We start from the raw sequence: 24,677 nt of genomic DNA, 5'->3' as shown, positions 1-24,677 counted from the left end.
TGCATGAGAGATGCAGAATGAGAGAGGAGAGGAGGGAGGGAAGACGCTAGCGAGGCGCTGTTCTATACCGTTTTATAGGGCGTCGGTGACTCGGTGGCTGTTTGCCAGTTCAACCTGCAGCAAATACTTGTTGCACTTTTCACGGTGGGGGGGGGGGGGGGGGAGGGGGCATTTACTCTTGGTACTAGCCATTCTGAAAACCTCTGAACAAAAAAAAAAGACAGGAGATGGGCTCGGCGCCTCGCGCACCAAGAGGCGAGATCATGTACGAAAATGGAGGCATAGCATTTCGCCCTCACGCGTCTCACAGAAACAGCAACTATCAAAGAAAGCGCATGGCTAGATAGCTACAATGACCATGATGACCATGATGGCTACAATCACATGTATGTATGTAAGTACATGTACATGTATGTCATGTACTGTAGCGGACATGGAAATCCAGTCGATTGACGCGGGGCCGGCGACCTCAGCGCGCGTACAGAACGCTGCGTGCAGTGCACATGTTGATCCGATGCAACGAGCGCGCTTGCGCTGCATGCAGCGCATGTGGGTGCAGCTTGTCCGCGGCTGCATGGCCAGCGCCCTGGGGCCGCTAGACGTGCGACCGGATTTCCATGTCTACAACAGTAGCTGCGCTGCATGCATTACAGTATTCACACACAGCGCACGTGACGTGCGCACATGCACCGACTAGATTGTAGACGTAGCTAGACAGACAGACTGAGTGCATGTGTGTAGTGCACGACATGACCAGGATGATAGGCATGTCGACAGCGTAGTACTAATAGTACTAGCGCACTGTACATTCGGCAAAAAAGACATGAAAGAAAATCAAGCTCAAGCTCAAAGTGCAAAAACACAGTCGACTACATAGTCATTATAGTCATAATGATCATCATGATCATGTTGAAGAAAATCATTCAAACGAAGAGAACTAACTAATGAAAGATACAGGTAGTAGAGAAGTTTAGAGAAGTACAGGAACGAAGAAATGGAGAAGAGAAACGTTGTTGAGATGAAGCGTAGAGAGAAGAGCAGAGAGACCGACTGGAAAGAAGTTCTACAGAAGACTTGAGGGTTGAAGAAAGGTGAGAGGATAGACAGAGCGACAATACGTCAATAGCAAAGATAGTCGTCAGCGAATTCAAGGAATGTGGATCTGGTTGACAAGCTCCACCATCAGGTAGGAAGGGCATGTATGAATGCGCTTTGCTTTTGATTGCTGTACGCTATATGCGTGATGTTGTCATGGTAATTGTTAGTTCTGGTCTGGCTCTCTGCTGTCAGCCTTGTGTGCTGTATACTGTATGTTCCATGCACTCCATCCATAGTCCGCGGTAGTGTCTGCTCCAGAGCCGGGTCAAGCGGGGGTCAGTGACCCGTTGCGGGGGGGGGGGGATTTGGACCCGTTTGGAAGAGGAACACCGGGTTGCTTGTACCCTGGTTGGGAGTCATGTCGAGTACTTCAACTTCATGGGGGTACACACTGATATGATGCGAAGACCAATCAGGGACGAATACGTACAGACCACATGACCCAGACCAAGACAACCAGACCACGGACGCACCACTGATCACCCTCGCTCTCTGACCAAGCTAGCACTACTAATGCAAGTCAGTCTCTGACTATACACACTCTTGCATGCACCTCATACAATACACGGCACACATCCTACTATACTCACATATAGACTAGACCATGACGTCAGACACTGGATTCTACAAGACAAGAGCCATATACGACAACGTGCGTAAATAATAATTGAATCGTATTTCGCAACATATAGATATGTGTATGTGGGGGGGGGGTGGGGGTGGTGTGCGTGTGCGCGTGCGTTGATCTGTGCGTTTGTGTGTGTGCGCGCGCGCGCGCGCGCGCGCGAGAGAGAGAGAGAGAGAGAGAGAGAGAGAGAGAGAGAGAGAGAGAGAGAGAGAGAGAGAGAGAGAGAGAGAGAGAGCATTCACTGGCCAGAAAAGCCACGTCAACCAGCCGTGTGGTGTATACCAGGCTAATTCTTTTTTTGACTTTGTTGTATTTTGCAAATCCCAATGGGCATTTCTTCCTAAAAAGAAGGTAGTGAAGTGGGAATAAAAAAGAGAAAAAATGTGATAGTCAGCTGGAGATCAATAGTATTGATCCATTGTCAAACATGGAATTAGCTGCTGTTGCCGGTATTGAGCAAGGAATACAACAGGCACAGTCTGTGACCAATAGTGTAAGGTACCACTGCAGCCTTGAAAGTCCAGCGTTGTGCTGGAGCGGACGTCTCTAGGTAATCTGTTCCATTTTTCTGTAGAGAAGATGAGGTTGCGTTTGTTCGGTGTCATTCCGACAACATTCCAAAGTCCTTCCGCCGTGTTTTGGTTCGGGTGCGTTTGTTTGATGCACGCGACTGCGTTTGTTGAGTGCAGATCCGATTCCGGTTGCGAAATGAATGGAGCAGAATCGATTCTGTGTATGCATGCCTGTGCATGGATGGATGTGACAAGGCCGTCACAGCCACCCCACTTTTTCGCCAGTATTTTTCTCGGAGCACACTCATGGCCAGCAATCGAGGACATCTGGGAGTTGTAATTTTTGTACTCCTCCGAGGTGTGTTTTTTGGCGTGCTGGGCCAAGCACAAGGATCCCACCTGTCAAAAAATGAAGAACACGGTTGTTTGATCCTTTGGTGTAATCTTTGTAGCTAGTCGAAGCAAGTTGCTGTTTGGAGCAGAAACGCTGAAATTGACTATTTTCTGCATGTACTCATGCATGTACTCAGGCATGCAGTCTCACTCGTATTTTAGCTCTTTTTCTGGAATGGATGCTGCTCTGCGCCCCTTGGTGAACATTTCCTGCGCTCGTGGAGCAGCTGAAAAGGACCACCGGTATGTCTGGTTCTTGGTTTGAAAGTGGAGAGTCGACTTTTGTGTCTTGAAAAAGGAGTAGAGAGTGATAAAGGTACATCTGTAGCTTATTTTGAGTGCTCCTCGTACATTTTTGATCGTGATAGAAATTCTCAGACCAAAGTCAGTGCGATGATGGCCGATCAGTTTTCTTGTGGATTTTTTAGTTGTTTCGTCTCGTATCTATGTCAGTATCGTGATGGCGAAGTGGAGAGGGTGATTTTCTTCCTCTGGGCTTCTTTCGGCCGACTTTGCTTCGTCCTCTTTGAAAAGTGATGCTGAAAAAAGGTCGATTCGCAAAATTATGTTGATTTTGAATGTTCGTGATGACATGCGATTGCTGGCTATGTGCAACAAAGCGCAATATCCGCAGCTCAGTGCAACCGTGGCAAATAATGAAGAATCCTTGTCCCCTATCGTGGTTTGTTTCAGAATCAAAAAGTCATTCATTGCAGTTACACTGAAATGGCACCAAATGCCTGAAAATGCTTGCAATTGGCTTCAATTTTTGAAATATTTTCCCGGGGAGGATAAAGAAGAAATTATTGTCCCCGATCGTAGCGTCTTCTTGGTTTGTTGCCGAATCAAAAGGCCGTTCATTGTAGTTCCACTGAAATGGCACCAAATGCCCGGAAATTCTTGCAATAGGCTTCAATTGTTGAAATCTTTTTGCCGGGGAGGCCGCATCCCCCCCCCCCCTTTCCATGGTCACCCCCACCTACAAAGTCGATGCGACGGGCCTGGGATATTTGTGTCTGAATACATGAGTGTGTGTAGTGTGTGGTCAGGTGTACGTATGTATGTGTGCAAGCTTTGGTTCTACATAACGTTCTATCAAAGTACGTTCTTTTGTATTTGTGCGATGTTTTGCTGACAGGGCAAAGGAGTGGTATGGCCTGTTCAGGACTTTGCTTGGGTAAGCAGTACTTTAAACACAGAAGGTGCAACTATTACGAAACTGCATGTCTGAGAAAACCAGAACAAGTGTGCAAGTTGATCTCTCCTCTTTCGCTCTAATGTTGCAGTTAAGTTTCCTTTTCAGGTGTTAAGAAAATCCCTTGAAAATGGCGTACCCCTGAAAAATGGCGTACCTAAAATCCCATAATGTATGTGTATGTGTGTAGAACCAAACCACACCACAGTCGCGTACACAAAATAAACTATCAACAAAACTAAATCAAGCTAACATTACCTCCTCACCTTAGAAGGGGTCCGGGAAGTAGCATCGCTTGGCCACGCCAGCATCAAAGAAGACTAGAGCCAGCACCCCTGACGTAACAAGTAATAATGTCGAAAACAGCCGATATACAAGCGATGATAAAACAGCAAGCTACGTCTGCAATTAGCACGAACTATATATCGGCAGATAGAAGAACACCTTTTCCGGTACTGAGGAAATGTCCCCGATCATCCTGTTTGGCTTTTCTTGAAGTATAATTTTAGTTTTGTTCTACACTACCATGCTGACATACGTACAAACTCACACCTGCTCTGGAAAGCTGGTCTAGTCAGCAATTTCTACTCCAACACTGCTCCTTACGCTGCACAACAAAGTATACAGGGAAAAGCAGAGGTGATCACTTGTCACTCCAAATGACAAGATTCTCCTTCCAACCCCAACATTTTCTGGTGCGCCAGTTGATGCCAAACTGACTGAGGTTTTGCCCGCATTTTTTTGAATTTGAAACCGTTCCTCAGTATAGTTTTCTCTGCAGCGATGGGAGTAGTGTTGGATTAGAAATTGCTGGCTAGATGTCGCGGAGAGGCCAGCTTCCCAGCGCAGGTATGAGGTTGGACGTAACGTTGAACTCGCTTAGGGCATGTTCGTTTGGTTGGATCCGGATCCTGATCGTTTGAGTGGATCCTTTGGATCCGCCAAGGTCCAAAAAAACTTAAAGGGGAAGTATACCAAGAAATGGTTTGCTCCCCACACCGGAGCTCGCGATATTCCGCCGACTTTACTTGACACTTGACTGACTCACGACTGCCATCCAGAGCACACGAGAAGTCCATCGAACCTTCGACTCGGCAAACCTGTAAGAAAGCACCACTCCCTGCTCAATACACAGTATACCCTAAAATCAAATTTTCACCAGTTGTAGTCCTCGGGGTGCTGAGTCGAATGGTGTTTGTCCGAGGAAGCTGAGACTCTCCCTTCCTCCTGTATTCCCAATCGAACTCGCGCACTTCCACCGAAACTGGGTGACTGCGCCCTACTAGATAGGGATTAGTATGGAAAAGTCACTAAAAACGCCGTTTCGTTCTTATAAAAGCGCGGATGACTGCGATTGGTTCGTATGTTGTAGTCGTTTGGCGGCTGAGTCAACTGGTTTTGGTTCGAAAAGGCTGCGATGCAGCGTTCGGCCCTTATTCTCAATCGAACACGGTTGAGTAAGTGGTCACGTGCTCATTTACATTTGGGCCCGTTTATGTCACTCGAGTTGAACCTTTGAACCAGGGAGTCGTAAAAGCCTCTTACGACTCCCTGCTTTGAACCTTTGAGTTGAACCTTGATGTGAAAATTGTAGCCTGCAGCCAGTGCAGGCACGGTGACCAGGCAACTGGTGTACGCATGAGCACGTGACCGCTTACTCAACTGTGTTCGATTGGGAATAAGGGCCGAACGCTGCATCGCAGCCTTTTCGGACCAAAACCAGTCGACTCAGCGGCCAAAAGACTACAACATACGGACCAATCGAAATGGCCTAAATATCACATTATTTATGGGTGTACAAATGAGTCACACCACAGCGTATACGAACAAGCTACGAACAATACTCCATCAAGTAGGGACTTCAATTGAAAAACCAAATTCGCGAGTTTCGCATAAAACACTAGTTTTCTACACCTTGAAGATGTGAGAAACAACCGGAACCCTAAATTCCAAGACAATCTAGAGTTATAGTCGATTGAAGATCGGAAAACGGGGGAGAAATTAGTCACGGAAGTTGTTGCGCAACGGGTCTAGAGTGAAAGACTTTTCATGGCTTATTTATGTTGTTCTTTAGTTTTATTTCGTAGTGGTTTAGACTTGACTTTGTTGCATTGTTTTGGTTGCATGTGCAGTCTTCTGTACATGTCTACACCATGGAACACTTACGTCATTGTCGCGCGTGCAACATTATTTTGCGCGCATGCTCATTATATGCTGCCGCAATGTTTGTCCTTTTCTTCAGTTATCAGTTTTACCTCGTCGTGTCCAGTCTTCTCGTCTGTCCGTCTTCGTCTTGTCCAGATATTATGTAGAACTTTTAGTTCAGTTGCGCTGTTGTGTGTGGCGAGTCGGATGGGCGGGGAGGCTGGGCCCCTGACGCCTGGAGAAGATGTGCTGGTGCACGAAATTGGCGACCACGCCAGGATTGTCAGGAAGACGAGGAACTTGCAGGAACTCCGGTGCGAAGGAAAACGCATCGAGAACAAATAACCATTAGTACGTCTACGTCGTTGGGAGGCAGTTTGCACCGTGCACGAGTGGACGAGTGACCAACGAGGGAGCTGCGCCGCTGTCCGCAGTTTGTACCTGGGATTGTGTGACCTCCGAGGGAGCTGCTTGAGTCTGACGACAAGGACGGTGCGAAGGAAAACGCATCGAAATCAAATAACCATTTGTACGTCTACGTCGTTGGGAGGCAGTTTGCACCGTGCCAGACTGGATGAGTGACCAACGAGGGAGCTGCGCCGCTGTCCGCAGTTTGTACCTGGGATTGGGTGACCTCCGAGGGAGCTGCTTGAATCCGACGACAAGGACGGTGCGAAGGAAAACGCATCGAAATCAAATAACCCACGGTACGGTCGCCCACAGTGGAGGAACCCTGCGGGGCGCTGCTCTCGACGACAAGAAGAAGGACATGGAGGGTGCGAAGGAAAACGCATCGTGAACAAATAACCCGCCATGTGTGTGTGAAGGAGTTTAGAAGGTGCTCCCGCTTTGATTTGTTGTACAAGTTTGTAGTTTTGACTTGCTCGATTTGTTTGATCTGTACTCGATTTGTTGGTGCCTGGCCTGGTGATAAGTCGGATGTATTGTTGGCTCTGTAGGTTATTTGTTTGCGCCTGGCCTGGTGATGGGTCGGATGTTGACTGTAGTTTATTGCCTTGATTTGCTGGTGCCTGGTGACAGTTCGGAAGCAGACTTCCGTTTGTATTTTCTGTTGGCCCATTGATCGTTCATTTGTTATTATTTATTTTGCCGTTTGTGAGTTTAGATTATCTATGCGCGCAGCGTATAGATTATAGTACAGTTTGTAGCCTCCTTGAGCCTTGAAAAGGTCTTTGGCGGGGAGTATGTTGCGCAACGGGTCTAGAGTGAAAGACTTTTCATGGCTTATTTATGTTGTTCTTTAGTTTTATTTCGTAGTGGTTTAGACTTGACTTTGTTGCATTGTTTTGGTTGCATGTGCAGTCTTCTGTACATGTCTACACCATGGAACACTTACGTCATTGTCGCGCGTGCAACATTATTTTGCGCGCATGCTCATTATATGCTGCCGCAATGTTTGTCCTTTTCTTCAGTTATCAGTTTTACCTCGTCGTGTCCAGTCTTCTCGTCTGTCCGTCTTCGTCTTGTCCAGATATTATGTAGAACTTTTAGTTCAGTTGCGCTGTTGTGTGTGGCGAGTCGGATGGGCGGGGAGGCTGGGCCCCTGACGCCTGGAGAAGATGTGCTGGTGCACGAAATTGGCGACCACGCCAGGAAATGCAAGTATGTATGTGAGCCGTGTGGTTTCCGTCCAGCACTGCACTATCTGGTGCATACATTGCGATACAGGATGTGTGCATGCATGCAGTGTGCACGCAGGCCGTGCGCGCCTACTTGCACAAGTCACATGTTTTCACCGTCACTGCTTTTACAGTGTGCGCGCAGTTCACTTGATTTTTTTCGTCTACCACCAGGAAATCGCCGTGGGCTGGTTTCTGTGATCATTTTCCTTCTACCGCGATAAGGCGTGAGCCTCAATGTTCTTGAATCCTCTTGGGTTAGGCTAATTTGAGGCCGCTGAAAACGAAAATCGGGTGTTCCTCACGGGGCCGAGTACGGATCTGGTCAAAATTAGTACTTCTAAGTGCATCCGTGCCAAGCTCAGAGGCATTATTTTTGGAAGCATGGCATGTGTGGCACCATTGTGAAGGTAATGACCTTAGCTCCCTAAAAATAGCATCGACACGGCCGAAAAGGCCGCGGGAGAAGATACTTGGGCCTCGAACTGCATCTCGAACTGCAGCCACGAGGCGCCCATTCACTTTGTACAGGCGAGCTGTGACTGCATTTTTCGCTTTTCAGCGACCGGAACTGAACTCCCTACATCAAGCCAACATTGCCTCACCTTAGAAGAGTGTCTGGAGCAGTACCTCTTAGCCAAGCCAGGACCTCAGAAGACGAGGGCAATCACCCCCTGGCGCAACAAATAATCGTCTTGAAAATAGCCAATTTACAAGCGCTGGCAAAACAGCCAGCTACATCCTCAATTGGCAAGAACTATACACCGGCAGATAGTAGAACATCTCTTCGAGCGCTGAGGACACGCCCCCCGTCTTCCTTTTGGGTTTTTCTTGAAAGAAACCTTTTTGAATTTTTCCACTCGACCATGCTGAAATACGGCCAAAGTCATACCTCCGCAGGAAAGCTCGCCCCTCCGCGACGTCTCCTCAGCAACTTCTACTCCAACACCACTCCCAACGCCGCAGCTGAACAGCAACTCGAGAGAGATGACGACTCGCGTGCAGCGGATGACGACAGCGACACAGGGTCAAACATGAGTCGAGCGAAAGCGACGCAAACTGAGCTCTCTGCTCATTCCGCCAACAGTTTCTCTTGTAAGGACACTGTACATAGGCTGAACCACCTTCGTCGAGTTATTTACAGTCGATGCAAACTGTTCTTGACCTGTTCTAAGCGTTTTCATATCCATCGAAAATCCATCACGAAGTTTTTGTTAACGGAGGAAGTGCAAACTTTGACACGCTCTTTACATAATCAATTGACATCGGAATAGTTTGATTTGAGTGAGCTTGAGTTCAGGGGACATCAACATGAACTAATTCAGTCTGTTGAGATACTGGATCATTGTCCTTTGGCTTGTGCTTGTCTACGGAAAGAACACGATTTCCAGAGTGTGTGCTGCTTGGGTGGCATTCATCCGCTCAGCGATCAGAGTATGCCTCTCGTTTGCAGTCAACGGTTTCCCTGCAGAGCCCTCAAAAATCACCACGTACAGCTCCATGCGCTCCCTCTCCATTGCTGAGCCGAACATTCGGCATTATGGAAGAAGTTGGCAGTCTAGAAGTCAAAACTCAAAATAATCAAAAGTGCTCCCGCCGTGTTCCGCTGCAATCTGCATCCCACCGGGCTGCACAGTGGTGCCCTTGGTGGTGGGAAACCTTGGTGGTGGGAAACCTTGGTGGTGGGAAACCTTGGTGGTGGGAAACCTTGGTGGTGGGAAACCTTGTTGGTGGGAAACCTTGGTGGTGGGAAACCTTGGTGGTGGGAAACCTTGGTGGTGGGAAACCTTGGTGGTGGGAAACCTTGGTGGTGGGAAACCTTGGTGGTGGGAAACCTTGGTGGTGGGAAACCTTGGTGGTGGGAAACCTTGGTGGTGGGAAACCTTGGTGGTGGGAAACCTTGGTGGTGGGAAACCTTGGTGGTGGGAAACCTTGTTGGTGGGAAACCTTGGTGGTGGGAAACCTTGGTGGTGGGAAACCTTGGTGGTGGGAAACCTTGGTGGTGGGAAACCTTGGTGGTGGGAAACCTTGGTGGTGGGAAACCTTGGTGGTGGGAAACCTTGGTGGTGGGAAACCTTTTCCGTGTTTGCGCTGGCGGGAACCGATTCACCGTGACAACTTTCACATTCCGCTTGCTTTTTACACCAGTCTGAACGCGCCCTAAGCCTGTGTTTTTTTGGGGGGGGGGGGTGGGGGGTGCTAAACACGTACATTTTCTGAGCGATGAGCGTTAGCATGCTAACGCGAGTTAGCAGCCAGCCCAGCGAGCTGGCCCAACCTGCACGCATGCGCATGTCACGTGGGCACACGCCCTACAATGTCTCTTGCATGTCATTGCTGTTTGGACTTTCGAGCGTGAAACTTGCGGAACATGTGTTCCCAAACGGTTTCCTTCCCACCCTCCCACCCACTTGCTCATCTCATGTTTCTGGCGCACACATGACGGTATCTGTATAGTCCATGAGAATATAATATGCTCTCAACTGGTTATGCATCTCTATATATTTAGCATTTGGCAGCTCTACTCAGAGTCATTGGCGGCTCCATGCGGAGGCATTGACGGCTCCATGCGGAGTCATTCGGCGGCTCATTGCAGAGTAATTGGCGGCTCCATGCGGAGTAATTTGGCGGCTCCATGCGGAGTCATTCGCCGGCTCCATACGGAGTCATTCGCCGGCTAGATGCAGAGTCATTCGCCGGCTCCATGCGGAGTCATTCGCCGGCTCCATGCGGAGTCATTTGCCGGCTCCATGCGGAGTCATTCGCCGGCGCCATGCAGAGTCATTTGCCGGCACCATACGGAGTCATTCGCCGGCTCCATGCGAAGTCATTTGCCGGCTCCATGCGGAGTCATTCTCCTGCTCCAAGCGGAGTCATTTGCTGGCTCAGCTGCGAGCCATCTAGCGGCTCCAAGCAGAGCCATCATACCAGTTGCTCGAATCGGCACTCCCAGCAAAAACTCGGTTGCTCTGTTGTGAGGTGGGGGGATGCTAAAAATAAATAATTTCGAACATTTTGACATACTTTTAGAAATACTACTCTCCTTCTGCCCTTAGTATGCATTGGAAATGACATTTTGGAAATTCGCCTAATACATTATCACCGGTCAGGATTGCTAACCGAGTGCAGGCGTCTTGCTTGGTGCCCATGCTGCATGAAACTGCTTATCAACGGCCGGCTTCTCATACTCTGCTGCCATGGAAGGTGGTGCTGGCAATGTCGGCAGCATAGAAAACAGTAGAGGCTTAGACAACGACATAGACAACGGCTTTGACATCGACTGTGGTGCAGACAATGAAAGCGACACCGGCAACAGATGTGACACCGACCGAGACACAGGCAAGGATTGTGACGCAGACAACTGCTGCAACAGCGACTGAGATGCGGGCAACGGTTGCGACAATGACCGAGACGCCGACAAAGGCTGCGAATACAACTGCGGCACAGGCAGCGGTTGTGACACAGACAACGACTGAGCAAAAATAACGGCTGTGAAAATGACTGCAACGCAGGCAGCAGTTGCGTATCGATAATGGCTGCGACAACGGCTGCGAAAATGGCTGCGACCACGGCTGCAAAAATAGCTGCAACCACGGCTGTGACCACGGCTGCGAAAATAGCTGCGACCACGGCTGCGAAAATGGCTGCGACCACGGCTGCGAAAATGCCTGTGACTACGGCCGCGAAAATGGCTGCGACCACGGCTGCGAAAAATGGCTGCGACCACGGCTGCGAAAATGGCTGCGACCATGGCTACAAAAATGGCTGCTACCACGGCTGCGAAAATAGCTGCGACCACGGCTGCGAAAATGACTGCGACCACGGCTCCGAAAAATGGCTGCGACCACGGCTGCGAAAATGGCTGCGACCACGGCTGCGACAAAATGGCTGCGACGACGACTGCGAAACAATGGCTGCGACCACGGCTGCGGTTGCGACACAGACAACGACTGAGCACAAATAAAGGCTGTGAAAATGACTGCGACGCAGGCAGCAGTTGCGTATCGATAATGGCTGCGACAACGGCTGCGAAAATGGCTGTGACCACGGCTGCGAAAATTGCTGCGACCACGGCTGCGAAAATAGCTGCAACCACTCCTGCGAAAATGGCTGCGACTACGGCCGCGAAAATGTCTGCGACCACGGCTGCGAAAAATGGCTCCGACCACGGCTGCGAAAATAGCTGCGACCACCGCTACAAAAATGGCTGCTACCACGGCTGCGAAAATAGCTGTGACCACGGCTGCAAAAATGACTGCGAACACGGCTGGGAAAAATGGCTGCGACCACGGCTGCGAAAATGGCTGCGACCACGGCTGCGACATAATGGCTGCGACCACGGCTGCGAAATAATGGCTGCGACCACGGCTGCGAAAATGGCTACGACCAGGGCTGCAAAAATGGCTGCGCCCACGGTTGCGAAAAAAGGGCTGCGACCACGGCTGCGAAAATGACTCCGACCACGGCTGCGGTAAAATGTTTGCGACAACGGCTGCGAAAATGGCTGCGACCACGGCTGCGAAAAAAAAGCTGCGAAAATGGCTGCGACGAAGGCTGCGAAAAAATGGCGTCGACGACGGCTGCGAAAAAATGTCTGCGTTGCAAACAGCGGTTGTGACATACATGTAGGCAGCAAATGTGACAACGGAGGCGGCACAGACTGCAACGACGACTGCGACACAGAAAATGGTGCCGAGAACAGAGGCGGCACAGACTGCCACGACGACTGCGACACAGAAACGGTTGTGACAACGGAGGCGGCACAGACTGCGACGACGACTGCGACACAGAAAATGGTGCCGAGAACAGAGGCGGCACAGACTGCCACGACGACTGCGACACAGAAAACGGTTGTGACAACGGAGGCGGCACAGACTGCGACGATGACTGCGACACAGAAAATGGTTGTGACAACGGAGGCGGCACAGACTGCGACACAGAAAACGGTTGGGACAACGGAGGTGGCACAGACTGCGACGATGACTGCGACACAGAAAACGGTTGCGACAACGAAGGCGGCACAGACTGCGACGATAACTGCTACACAGAAACTGGTGGCGACAACGGAGGCGGCACAGACTGCGACAAAATGGCTGCGACGACGGCTGCGAAAATGGCTGCGACCACGGCTGCGAAAATGGCTGCGACCACGGCTGCGATAATGGCTGCGACCACGGATGCGAAAATGGCTGCGACCACGGCTGCGAAAAATGGCTGCGACCACGACTGGGAAAATGGCTGCGACCACGGCTGCAAAAATGGCTTGCTACCACTGCCGCGAAAATAGCTGCCGACCACGGCTGTGAAAATGACTGCGACCACGGCTGCGAAAATGGCTGCGACCACGGCTGCGACAAAATGGCTGCGACGACGGCTACGAAACAATGGCTGCGACCACGGCTGCGGTTGCGACACAGACCACGACTGAGCACAAATAACGGCTGTGAAAATGACTGCGACGCAGGCGGCAATTGCGTATCGATAATGACTGCGACAACGGCTGCGAAAATGGCTGCGACCACGGCTGCGAAAATGGCTGCGAGCACGGCTGCGAAAATAGCTGCAACCACGGCTGCGAAAATGGCTGCGACCACGGCTGCGACCACGGCTGCGAAAATGGCTGCAACTACGGCCGCAAAAATTGCTGCGACCACGGCTGCGAAAACTGGCTGCGACCACCGCTGCGAAAAATGGCAGCGACCACGGCTTCTAAAAAATGGCCGCAACCACGGCTGCGAAAATGGCTGCAACCACGGCTGCGTAATATGGCCGCGACCACGAATACGAAAATGGCTACGTCGACGGCTGCGAAAAGATGGCTGGGACCACGGTTCCGAAAATGGCTGCGACACGGCTGCGAAAATGGCTGCGACCATGGCTGCGAAAAATGGGTGCGACTACGGCTGCGAAAATGGCTGCGGTGACGGCTGCGAAACAATGGCTGAGGCTACGGCTGCGAAAATGGCTGCGACCACGGCTGCGACAAAATGGCTGCGACGTTGGCTGCGAAACAATGGCTGCGACCACGGCAGCGGTTGCGACACAGACAACGACTGAGCACTAACAACGCCTGTGAAAATGAATGCGACGCAGGCAGTAGTTGCGTATCGATAATGGCTGCGACCACAGCTGCGAAAATGGCTGCCACCACGGCTGCAAAAATGGCTGCTACCACGGCTGCAAAATTAGCTGCGACCAAGGCTGCGAAAATGACTGCGACCACGGCTGCGAAAAATGGCTGCGATCACGGCTACGAAAATGGCTGCGACCACGGCTGCCACAAAATGGTTGCGACGACGGCTGCGAAACAATGACTGTGACCACGGCTGCGGAAAAAGGGCTGCGACTAAGGCTGCGAAAATGACTGCGACAATGGCTGCAAAAAAATGTTCGCGACAACGGCTGCGAAAAGGGCTGCGACCACAGCTGGCGAAAATGGCCGCGACCACGGCTGCGAAAATGGCTGCGACCACGGCTGCGACAAAATGGCTGCGACGAAATTCTGAGAAACAATGGCTGCGACCACGGCTGCGGTTGCGACACAGACAACGACTGAGCACAAATAACGCCTGTGAAAATGATATCGATGCGTATCGATAATGGCTGCGACAACGGCTGCGAAAAGTGCTGCGACCACAGCTGCGAGAATGGCTGCGACCACAGCTGCGAAAATGGGATGCGATCACGGCTGCGAAAATGACTGCGACCACGGCTGTGAAAAAATGTTTGCGACAACGGCTGCGAAAATGGCTGCGACCACGGCTGCGATAATGGCTGCGACCACGGATGCGAAAATGGCTGTGACCACGGCTGCGAAAATATGGCTGCGACCACGGCTGCGAAATAATGGCTGCGACAACGGCTTCTAAAAAATGGCTGCAACCACGGCTGCGAAAATGGCTGCAACCACGGCTGCGTAATATCGCTGCGACCACGACTACGAAAATGGCTGCGTCGACGGCTGCGAAAAAATGGCTTGGACCACGGCTGCGAAAATGGCTGCGAAAAATTGGGTGCGACCACGGCTGTGAAAATGGCTGCGACGACGGCTGCGAAACAATTGCTGCGATCACGGCTGCGAAAATGGCTGCGACCACGGCTGCGACAAAATAGTTGCGACGACGGCTGCGAAACAATGGCTGCGGCCACGGCTGCGAAAATAGCTACGACCACGGCTGCAAAAATGGCTGCGACCACAGCTGGGAAAAATGGGCTGCGATCACGGCTGCGAAAATGACTGCGACCACGGCTGCGAAAAAATGTTTGCGACAACGGCTGCGAAAATGGCTGCGACCTCGGCTGCGATAATGGCTGCGACCACGGCTGCGAAAATGGCTGCGACCACGGCTGCGAAAAAAATGACTGCGACCACGGCTGCGAAAAATGGCTGCGACCACGGCTTCTAAAAAATGGCTGCAACCACGGCTGTGAAAATGGCTGCATCCACAGCTGCGTAATATGGCTGCGACCACGACTACGAAAATGGCTGCGACGACGGCTGCGAAACAATGGCTGCGACGACGGCTGCGGTTGCGACACAGACAACGACTGAGCACAAATAACGGCTGTAAAAATGACTGCGACGCAGGGAGTAGTTGCGTATCGATAATGGCTGCGAAAATGGCTGCGACCACGGCTGCGAAAATAGCTGCGACTTCGGCCGCGAAAAGAGCTGCGACCACGGCTGCGAAAATGGCTGCGACCACGGCTGCGAACAAAATGGCTGCGACCACAGCTGCGAAAAATGGCTGCGGCCACGGCTTCTAAAAAATGGCTGCAACCACGGCTGTGAAAATGGCTGCAACCACGGCTGCGTAATATGGCTGCGACCAGGACTACGAAAATGGCTATGTCGACGGCTGCGAAAAAATGGCTGGGACCACGGCTGCGAAAATGGCTGTGACACGGCCGCGAAAATGGCTGCGACCATGGCTGCGAAAAAATGGGTGCGACCACGGCTGCGAAAATGGCTGCGAAGACGGCTGCGAAACAATGGCTGCGACCACAGCTGCGACAAAATGGCTGCGACGACGGCTGCGAAACACGGCTGCGAAAATGGCTGCGACGACGGCTGCGAAACAATGGCTGCGACCACGGCTGCGAAAATGGCTGCGACCACGGCTGCGACAAAATGGCTGCGACGACGACTACGAAAATGTCTACGTCGACGGCTGCGAAAAAATGGCTGGGACCACGGCTGCGAAAATGGCTGCGACACGGCCGCGAAAATGGCTGCGACCATGGCTGCGAAAAAATGGGTACGACCACGGCTGCGAAAATGTCTGCGACGACGGCTGCGAAACAATGGCTGCGACCACGTCTGCGAAAATGGCTGCGACCACGGCTGCGACAAAATGGCTGCGACGACTGCTGCGAAACAATGGCTGCGATCACGGCTGCGGTTGCGACACAGACAACGACTGAGCACAAATAACGCCTGTGAAAATGACTTCAACGCAGGCAGCAGTTGCGTATCGATAATGGCTGCGACAACGGCTGCGAAAATGGCTGCGACCACAGCTGCGAAAATGGCTGCGACCACAGCTGCGAAAAATGGGCTGCGATCACGGCTGCAAAAATGACTGCGACCACGGCTGCGACAAAATGGCTGCGACGACATCTGAGAAACAATGGCTGCGACCACGGCTGCGGTTGCGACACAGACAACGACTGAGCACAAATAACGCCTGTGAAAATGATATCGATGCGTATCGATAATGGCTGCGACAACTTCTGCGAAAAGTGCTGCGACCACAGCTGCGAGAATGGCTGCGACCACAGCTGCGAAAATGGGCTGCGATCACGGCTGCGAAAATGACTGCGACCACGGCTGCGAAAAAATGTTTGCGACACCAGCTGCGAAAATGGCTGCGACCACGGCTGCGATAATGGCTGCGACCACGGATGCGAAAATGGCTGTGACCACGGCTGCGAAAATATGGCTGCGACCACGGCTGCGAAAAATGGCTGCGACAACGGCTTCGAAAAAATGGCTGCAACCACGGCTGCGAAAATGGCTGCAACCACGGCTGCGTAATATCGCTGCGACCACGACTACGAAAATGGCTGCGTCGACGGCTGCGAAAAAATGGCTTGAACCACGGCTGCGAAAATGGCTGCGAAAAATTGGGTGCGACCACGGCTGTGAAAATGGCTGCGACGACGGCTGCGAAACAATTGCTGCGATCACGGCTGCGAAAATGGCTGCGACCACAGCTGCGACAAAATGGTTGCGACGACGGCTGCGAAACAATGGCTGCGGCCACGGCTGCAAAAATAGCTACGACCACGTCTGCAAAAATGGCTGCTACCACAGCTGGGAAAAATGGGCTGCGATCACGGCTGCGAAAATGACTGCGATCACGGCTGCGAAAAAATGTTTGCGACAACGGCTGCGAAAATGGCTGCGACCTCGGCTGCGATAATGGCTGCGACCACGGCTTCTAAAAAATGGCTGCAACCACGGCTGTGAAAATGGCTGCAACCACGGCTGCGTAATATGGCTGCGACCACGACTACGAAAATGGCTGCGACGACGGCTGCGAAACAATGGCTGCGACGACGGCTGCGGTTGCGACACAGACAACGACTGAGCACAAATAACGGCTGTAAAAATGACTGCGACGCAGGGAGTAGTTGCGTATCGATAATGGCTGCGAAAATGGCTGCGACCACGGCTGCGAAAATAGCTGCGACTACGGCCGCGAAAAGAGCTGCGACCACGGCTGCGAAAAATGGCTGCGACCACGGCTGCAAAAATGGCTGCGACCACGGCTGCGAACAAAATGGCTGCGACCACAGCTGCGAAAAATGGCTGCGGCCACGGCTTCTAAAAAATGGCTGCAACCACGGCTGTGAAAATGGCTGCAACCACGGCTGCGTAATATGGCTGCGACCAGGACTACGAAAATGGCTATGTCGACGGCTGCGAAAAAATGGCTGGGACCACGGCTGCGAAAATGGCTGTGACACGGCCGCGAAAATGGCTGCGAACATGGCTGCGAAAAAATGGGTGCGACCACGGCTGCGAAAATGGCTGCGACGACGGCTGCGAAACAATGGCTGCGACCACAGCTGCGACAAAATGGCTGCGACGACGGCTGCGAAATACGGCTGCGAAAATGGCTGCGACGACGGCTGCGAAACAATGGCTGCGACCACGGCTGCGAAAATGGCTGCGACCACGGCTGCGACAAAATGGCTGCGACGACGACTACGAAAATGTCTACGTCGACGGCTGCGAAAAAATGGCTGGGACCACGGCTGCGAAAATGGCTGCGACACGGCCGCGAAAATGGCTGCGACCATGGCTGCGAAAAAATGGGTGCGACCACGGCTGCGAAAATGTCTGCGACGACGGCTGCGAAACAATGGCTGCGACCACGTCTGCGAAAATGGCTGCGACCACGGCTGCGACAAAATGGCTGCGACCACGGCTGCGAAACAATGGCTGAGATCACGGCTGCGGTTGCGACACAGACAACGACTGAGCACAAATAACGCCTGTGAAAATAACTTCAACGCAGGCAGCAGTTGCGTATCGATAATGGCTGCGACAACGGCTGCGAAAATGGCTGCGACCACAGCTGCAAAAATGGCTGCGACCACAGCTGCGAAAAATGGGCTGCGATCACGGCTGCGAAAATGACTGTGACCACGGCTGCGAAAAAATGTTTGCGACAACGGCTGCGACCACGGCTGCGATAATGGCTGCGACCACGGATGCGAAAATGGCTGCGACCTTGGCTGCGAAAGAATGGCTGCGACCACGGCTGCTAAAAATTGCTGCGACAACGGCTTCTAAAAAATGGCTGTAACCATGGCTGCGAAAATGGCTGCAACCTTGGCTGCGTAATATCGATGCGACCACGACTACGAAAATGGCTGCGTCGACGGCTGCAAAAAAATGGCTTGGACCACGGCTGCGACACGGCTGCGAAAATGGCTGCGAAAAAATGGGTGCGACCACGGCTGTGAAAATGGCTGCGACGACGGCTGTGAAACAATGGCTGCGATCACGGCCGCGAAAATGGCTGCGACGACGGCTGCGACAAAATGATTGCGATGACGGCTGCGAAACAATGGCTGCGGCTACGGCTGCGAAAATAGCTACGACCACGGCTGCGAAAATAGCTACGACCACGGCTGCAAAAATGGCTGCGACCACAGCTGCGAAAAATGGGCTGCGATCACGGCTGCGAAAATGACTGCGACCACGGCTGCGAAAAAATGTTTGCGACAACGGCTGCAAAAATAGCTGCGACCACGGCTGCGATAATGGCTGCGACCACGGCTGCGAAAATGGCTGCGACCACGGCTGCGAAAAAATGGCTGCGACCACGGCTGCGAAAATGGCTGCGACCCCGGCTGCGACAAAATGGCTGCGACGACGGGCTGCGAAACAATGGCTTCGGCCACGGCTGCGAAAATACCTGCGACCACGCCTGCAAAAATGGCTGCAACCACAGCTGCGAAAAATGGGCTGTGATCACGGCTGTGAAAATGACTGCGACCACGGCTGTGATAAAATGGCTGCGACAACGGCTGCGAAATAATGGCTGCGACCACGGCTGCGACCACGGCTGCGAAAAAAGGGCTGGGACCAAGGCTGCGAAAATGACTGCGATCACGGCTGCGAAAAAATGTTCGCGAGAACGGCTGCCAAAAGGGCTGCGACCACAGCTGGCGAAAATGGCCGCGACCACGGCTGCGAAAAAGTCTGCGACCATGGCTGCGAAAAAATGGCTGCGACGACAGCTGAGAAACAATGGCTGCGATCACGGCTGCGGTTGCGACACAGACAACGACTGAGCACAAATAACGCCTGTGAAAATGACTTCAACGCAGGCAGCAGTTGCGTATCGATAATGGCTGCGACAACGGCTGCGAAAATGGCTGCGACCACAGCTGCGAAAATGGCTGCGACCACAGCTGCGAAAAATGGGCTGCGATCACGGCTGCGAAAATGACTGCGACCACGGCTGCGAAAAAATGTTTGCGACAACAGCTGCGACGACGGCTGCGATAATGGCTGCGACCACGGATGCGAAAATGGCTGCGACCACTGCTGCGAAAAAATGGCTGCGACCACGGCTGCTAAAAATAGCTGCGACAACGGCTTCTAAAAAATGGCTGCAACCACGGCTGCATAATATCCCTGCGACCACGACTACGAAAATGGCTGCGTCGACGGCTGTAAAAAAAGCTTGGACCACGGCTGCGACACGGCTGCGAAAATGGCTGCGAAAAAATGGGTACGACCACGCCTGTGAAAATGGCTGCGACGAAGGCTGCGAAACAATGGCTGCGATCACGGCCGCGAAAATGGCTGCGACCACGGCTGCGACAAAATGGTTGCGACGACGGCTGCGAAACAATGGCTGCGGCCACGGCTGCGAAAAAAGCTACGACCACGGCTGCAAAAATGGCTGCGACCACAGCTGCGAAAAATGGGCTGCGATCACGGCTGCGAAAATGACTGCGACCACGGCTGCGAAAAAATGTTTGCGACAACGGCTGCAAAAATAGCTGCGACCACGGCTGCGATAATGGCTGCGACCACGGCTGTGAAAATGGCTGCGACCACGGCTGCGAAAAAAATGGCTGCGACCACGGCTGCGAAAAAAATGGCTGCGACCACGGCTGCGAAAATGGCTGCGACCCCGGCTGCGACAAAATGGCTGCGACTACGGCTGCGAAACAATGGTTTCGGCCACGGTTGCGAAAATAGCTACGACCACGGCTGCAAAAATGGCTGCGACCACAGCTGCGAAAATGACTGAGACCACGGCTGCGAAAAAATGTTTGCGACAACGGCTGCGACCACGGCTGCGATAATGGCTGCGACCACGGCTGCGAAAATGGCTGCGACCATGGCTGCGAAAAAAATGGCTGCGACCACGGCTTCTAAAAAATGGCTGCAACCACGGCTGTGAAAATGGTTGCAACCACGGCCGTGTAATATGGCTGCGACCACGACTACGAAAATGGCTACGTCGACGGCTGCGAAAAAATGGCTGGGACCACGGCGGCGAAAATGGCTGCGACACGGCTGCGAAAATAGCTGCGACCATGGCTGCGAAAAAATGGGTGCGGCCACGACTGCGTAAATGGCTGCGACGACGGCTGCGAAACAATGGCTGCGACCACGGCTGCGAAAATGGCTGCGACCACGGCTGCGACAAAATGGCTGCGACGACGGCTGCGAAACAATGGCTGCGACCACGGCTGCGGTTGCGACACAAACGACTGAGCACAAATAACGGCTGTAAAAATGACTGCGACGCAGGGAGTAGTTGCGTATCGATAATGGCTGCGACCATGGCTGCGAAAATGGCTGCGACCACGGCTGCGAAAATTGCTGCGACTACGGCCGCGAAAATAGCTGCGACCACGGCTGCGAAAAATGGCTGAGACCACGGCTGCGAAAATGGCTGCGACCACGGCTGCAAAATGGCTGCGACCACGGCTGCGACAAAATGGCTGCGAAAAATGGCTTCGACCACGGCTTCTAAAAAATGGCTGCAAACATGGCTGCGAAAATGGCTGCAACCACGGCTGCGTAATACGGCTGCGCCCACGACTGCGAAAATGGCTGCGTAGACGGCTGCGTAAAAATGGCTGAGACCACGGCTGCGAAAATGGCTGCGACACTGCTGCAAAAATGGCTGCGACCATGGCTGCGAAAAAATTGGTGCGACCACTGCTGCGAAAATGGCTGCGACGACGGCTGCGAAACAATGGCTGCGACCGCGGCTGCGAAAATGGCTGCGACATAATGGCTGCGACGCTGGCTGCGAAACAATGGCTGCGACCACGGCAGCGGTTGCGACACAGACAACGACTGAGCACAAATAACGGCTGTGAAAATGAATGCGATGCAGGCAGTAGTTGCGTATCGATAATGGCTTCGACCACGGCTGCGAAAATGGCTGCGACCACGGCTGCGAAAATGGTTACGACTACGGCCGCGAAAATGGCTGCGACCACGGCTGCGAAAAATAGCTTCGACCACGGCTGCGAAAATGGCTGCGACCACGGCTGCAAAAATTGCTGCTACCACGGCTGCGAAAATAGCTGCGACCAAGGCTGCGAAAATGACTGCGACCACGGCTGCGAAAAAATGGCTGCGACCACGGCTCCGAAAATGGCTGCGACCACGGCTGCGACAAAATTGCTGCGACGACGGCTGCGAAACAATGGCTGCGACCAAGGCTGCGAAAATGACTGCGACCACGGCTGCGAACAAATGTTCGAGACAACGACTGCGAAAAGGGCTGTGACCACAGCTGGCGAAAGTGGCCGCGACCACGGCTGCGAAAAAAATGACTGCGACGACGGCTGCGAAAATGGCTGAGACGAAGGCTGCGAAAAAATGTCTGCGTTGCAAACAGCGGTTGTGACATACATGTAGGCAGCAAATGCGACAACGGAGGCGTCACAGACTGCGACACAGAAACGGTTGTGACAACGGAGGCGGCACAGACTGCGACGACGACTGCGACACAGAAAACGGTTGTGACAACGGACGCGGCACAGACTGCGACGACGACTGCGACACAGAAAATGGTTGTTACATCGGAGGCGGCACAGACTGCCACGACGACTGCGACACAGAAAACGGTTGTGCCAATGGAAGGGGCACAGACTGCGCCGACGTCTGTGACACAGAAAATGGTTGTGACAACGGAGGTGGCGCAGACTGCGACGATGACCGCAACACAGAAAACGGTTGCGACAATGGAGGCGGCACAGACTGCGACGATGACCGTGACATAGAAAACGGTTGCGACAACGGAGGAGGCACGGACTGAGACGACGACTGCGACACAGAAAACGGTTGTGACAACGGAGGCGGCGCAGACTGCGACGATGACTGCAACACAGAAAACGGTTGCGACAACGGAGGCGGCACAGACTGCGACACAGAAAATGGTTGTTACATCGGTGGCGGGACAGACTGCCACGACGACTGCGACACAGAAAACGGTTGTGCCAACGGAGGGGGCACAGACTGCACCGACGACTGTGACACAGAACATGGTTGTGACAACGGAGGCGGCACTGCGACGATGACTGCAACACAGAAAACGGTTGCGACAACGGAGGCGGCACAGACTGCGACGATAACTGCTACACAGAAACCGGTTGTGACAACGGAGGAGGCACAGACTGAGACGATGACTGCGACACAGAAAGTGGCAGCGAAAATGGCTGCGACCACGGCTGCGGAAAAAATGGGTGCGATCACGGCTCCGAAAAAATGGCTGCAACCACGGCTGCGAAAAAGGCTGCGACCACCGCTGCGAAAGTTACTGCGACGACGGCTGCGAAATAATGGCTGCGACCACGGCAGCAAAAATGGCTGCGACCGCGGCTGCGACAAAATGGCTGCGCCCACGGCTGCGAAAATGGCTGCGACACGGCTGCAATAATGGCTGCGACCACGGCTGCGAAAATGACTGCGACCACGGCTGCGAAAATGACTGTGACCACTTCTGCGAAAAAATGGCTGCGACCACTTCTGCGAAAATGGCTGGGACCACGTCTGCGACAAAATGGCTGCGATGACGGCTGCGAAACAATGGCTGCGACCACGGCTGAAGCTGACGAGTTCAAAAGATATAACACCTTTGCCCGTGTCGAGATACTTCGGATTTTCTTTTTGCTGCATATGGTGCCCGCTCGGGACAGGGCCGTGTGCCGGTACGCGATCAGCGTCCTTACCTGCGTGTTGCTCTAATTGTAAACTCGATAGGTACACCTTCACCTTATCAACATTGCGAGTATACTGCACCCCGCTTATCGAACTAGCGCTAGTGCGTGGACTTGCACACATCTCGTACAAATAATCACCAACCATAGGTGGATATACAGTTTTTGCTTGCACTTCTTGCGGTTTAAGCAAACATTCTACTTTTCAAGACAAACTCAACAAGTGACAGTTTTATCTCCCTTACGGTTGCTATTCTCTTGAGGACCAACGCATATGGCCGATTGGTTTGCAGGCCTGCCTGCGAATCATCAGGTCCCGAGTTCAAGACCCGCGCTGGTAGCAGGGAGCGCGTAAAAAGACTTTTTATTACGCGTGTTGAACTGTGCCGATACCCACGGTCAACTGGGTACTCACAGCTCGGAGTGAGAATAACAAGGATGCAGTTTACAGGGTTATGGGCTGTTACACGCCCGATTGGTTGAGAGATTAACCTCCTCTCCCCTGACTCACTTGTGAGGTCTGCATCCGCAACTAAGGTGAACAGGCATAGTGGTGGCCTGCGGATGCGAAGGCTGGTTTGTGTGTTTCTGAACATTCAAGCGATGCCGACGCGGATCCCGAGAATATTATTATTATTATTCCCTTGATGTTGTCCAATAGCTTGATCCCTGCTCTGGTGAAGGCCACACTCAGGTCTGCCTTTTTTGACTTTGCCGGCATCAGTGGGATGCGGCTTGGGGATGCGGATTTGGATCCGGCTTGGGATCCGGTTCGGTATGCGGCTTGGTGTCCGGCTTGGGATCCGGCTTGGGATCCGGCTTGAGATCTGGCTTGGGATCCAGCTTGGTATCCGGCCTGGGATCCAGCTTGGGGTCCGTCTTGGGATCCGGCTTGGGATCTTGCTTGGGATCCGGCTTGGCATCCGGCTTGGTTTCCAGCTTGGTTTCCAGCTTGGGGGTCCAGCTTCGGATCTGGCTTGATATCCAGCTTGGTATCCGGCTTTGTTTCCAGCTTGGGGTCCAGCTTGGGATCCAGCTTGGTTTCCAGCTTGGGGTCCAGCTTGGGCGTCCAGCTTGGGATCTGGCTCCATGGACCAATTTTAGAACTGCTCCTGTGCATAGACAAAATTCCGGCATTTCATGATTTTCGACATTTTAACAGCAATTTATTTTTCGGCACGCGGTGAATGCTACTACATCACCAAAGCCGATTTGAAAATTTTCCTCAGCGTTTTAATTTCGGCATTTCGGGTTGGTGCCGTACAGCTGAAACTAAATAGCTGCAGGGGCGTCGGACACGCTACGGTCACTATGGTATTGACCCTACCACTATTTGCCGCAAGTACCCTGTG

General features: G+C 52.7%; 1 protein-coding gene across 4 annotated transcripts in view; it reads left to right on the top strand.

The window, feature by feature from the left end:
• Positions 1-24,677, top strand: part of LOC135811972 (transcription initiation factor TFIID subunit 12-like) — a 204,636-nt gene that overhangs the window by 158,441 nt on the left and 21,518 nt on the right. For 3 of the 4 annotated variants that reach the window (XM_065325251.1, XM_065325249.1, XM_065325247.1), the window contains exons 1-2: positions 865-1,186; positions 3,770-3,808. The exons of the other annotated variant lie outside the window; for it this stretch is intronic. In XM_065325251.1, the coding sequence (XP_065181323.1) occupies positions 3,784-3,808 (25 nt within the window). In that variant the 5' untranslated portion in view covers positions 865-1,186; positions 3,770-3,783. Of the gene's footprint in view, positions 1-864; positions 1,187-3,769; positions 3,809-24,677 lie in introns of those variants that run through there. 4 annotated transcript variants of the gene reach the window in all.

This window comes from Sycon ciliatum, chromosome 3 (assembly GCF_964019385.1).
Source record: "Sycon ciliatum chromosome 3, ocSycCili1.1, whole genome shotgun sequence".
Taxonomy (NCBI): Eukaryota; Metazoa; Porifera; class Calcarea; order Leucosolenida; family Sycettidae; genus Sycon; species Sycon ciliatum.
This window is presented reverse-complemented; position numbering and strand designations above follow the sequence as displayed.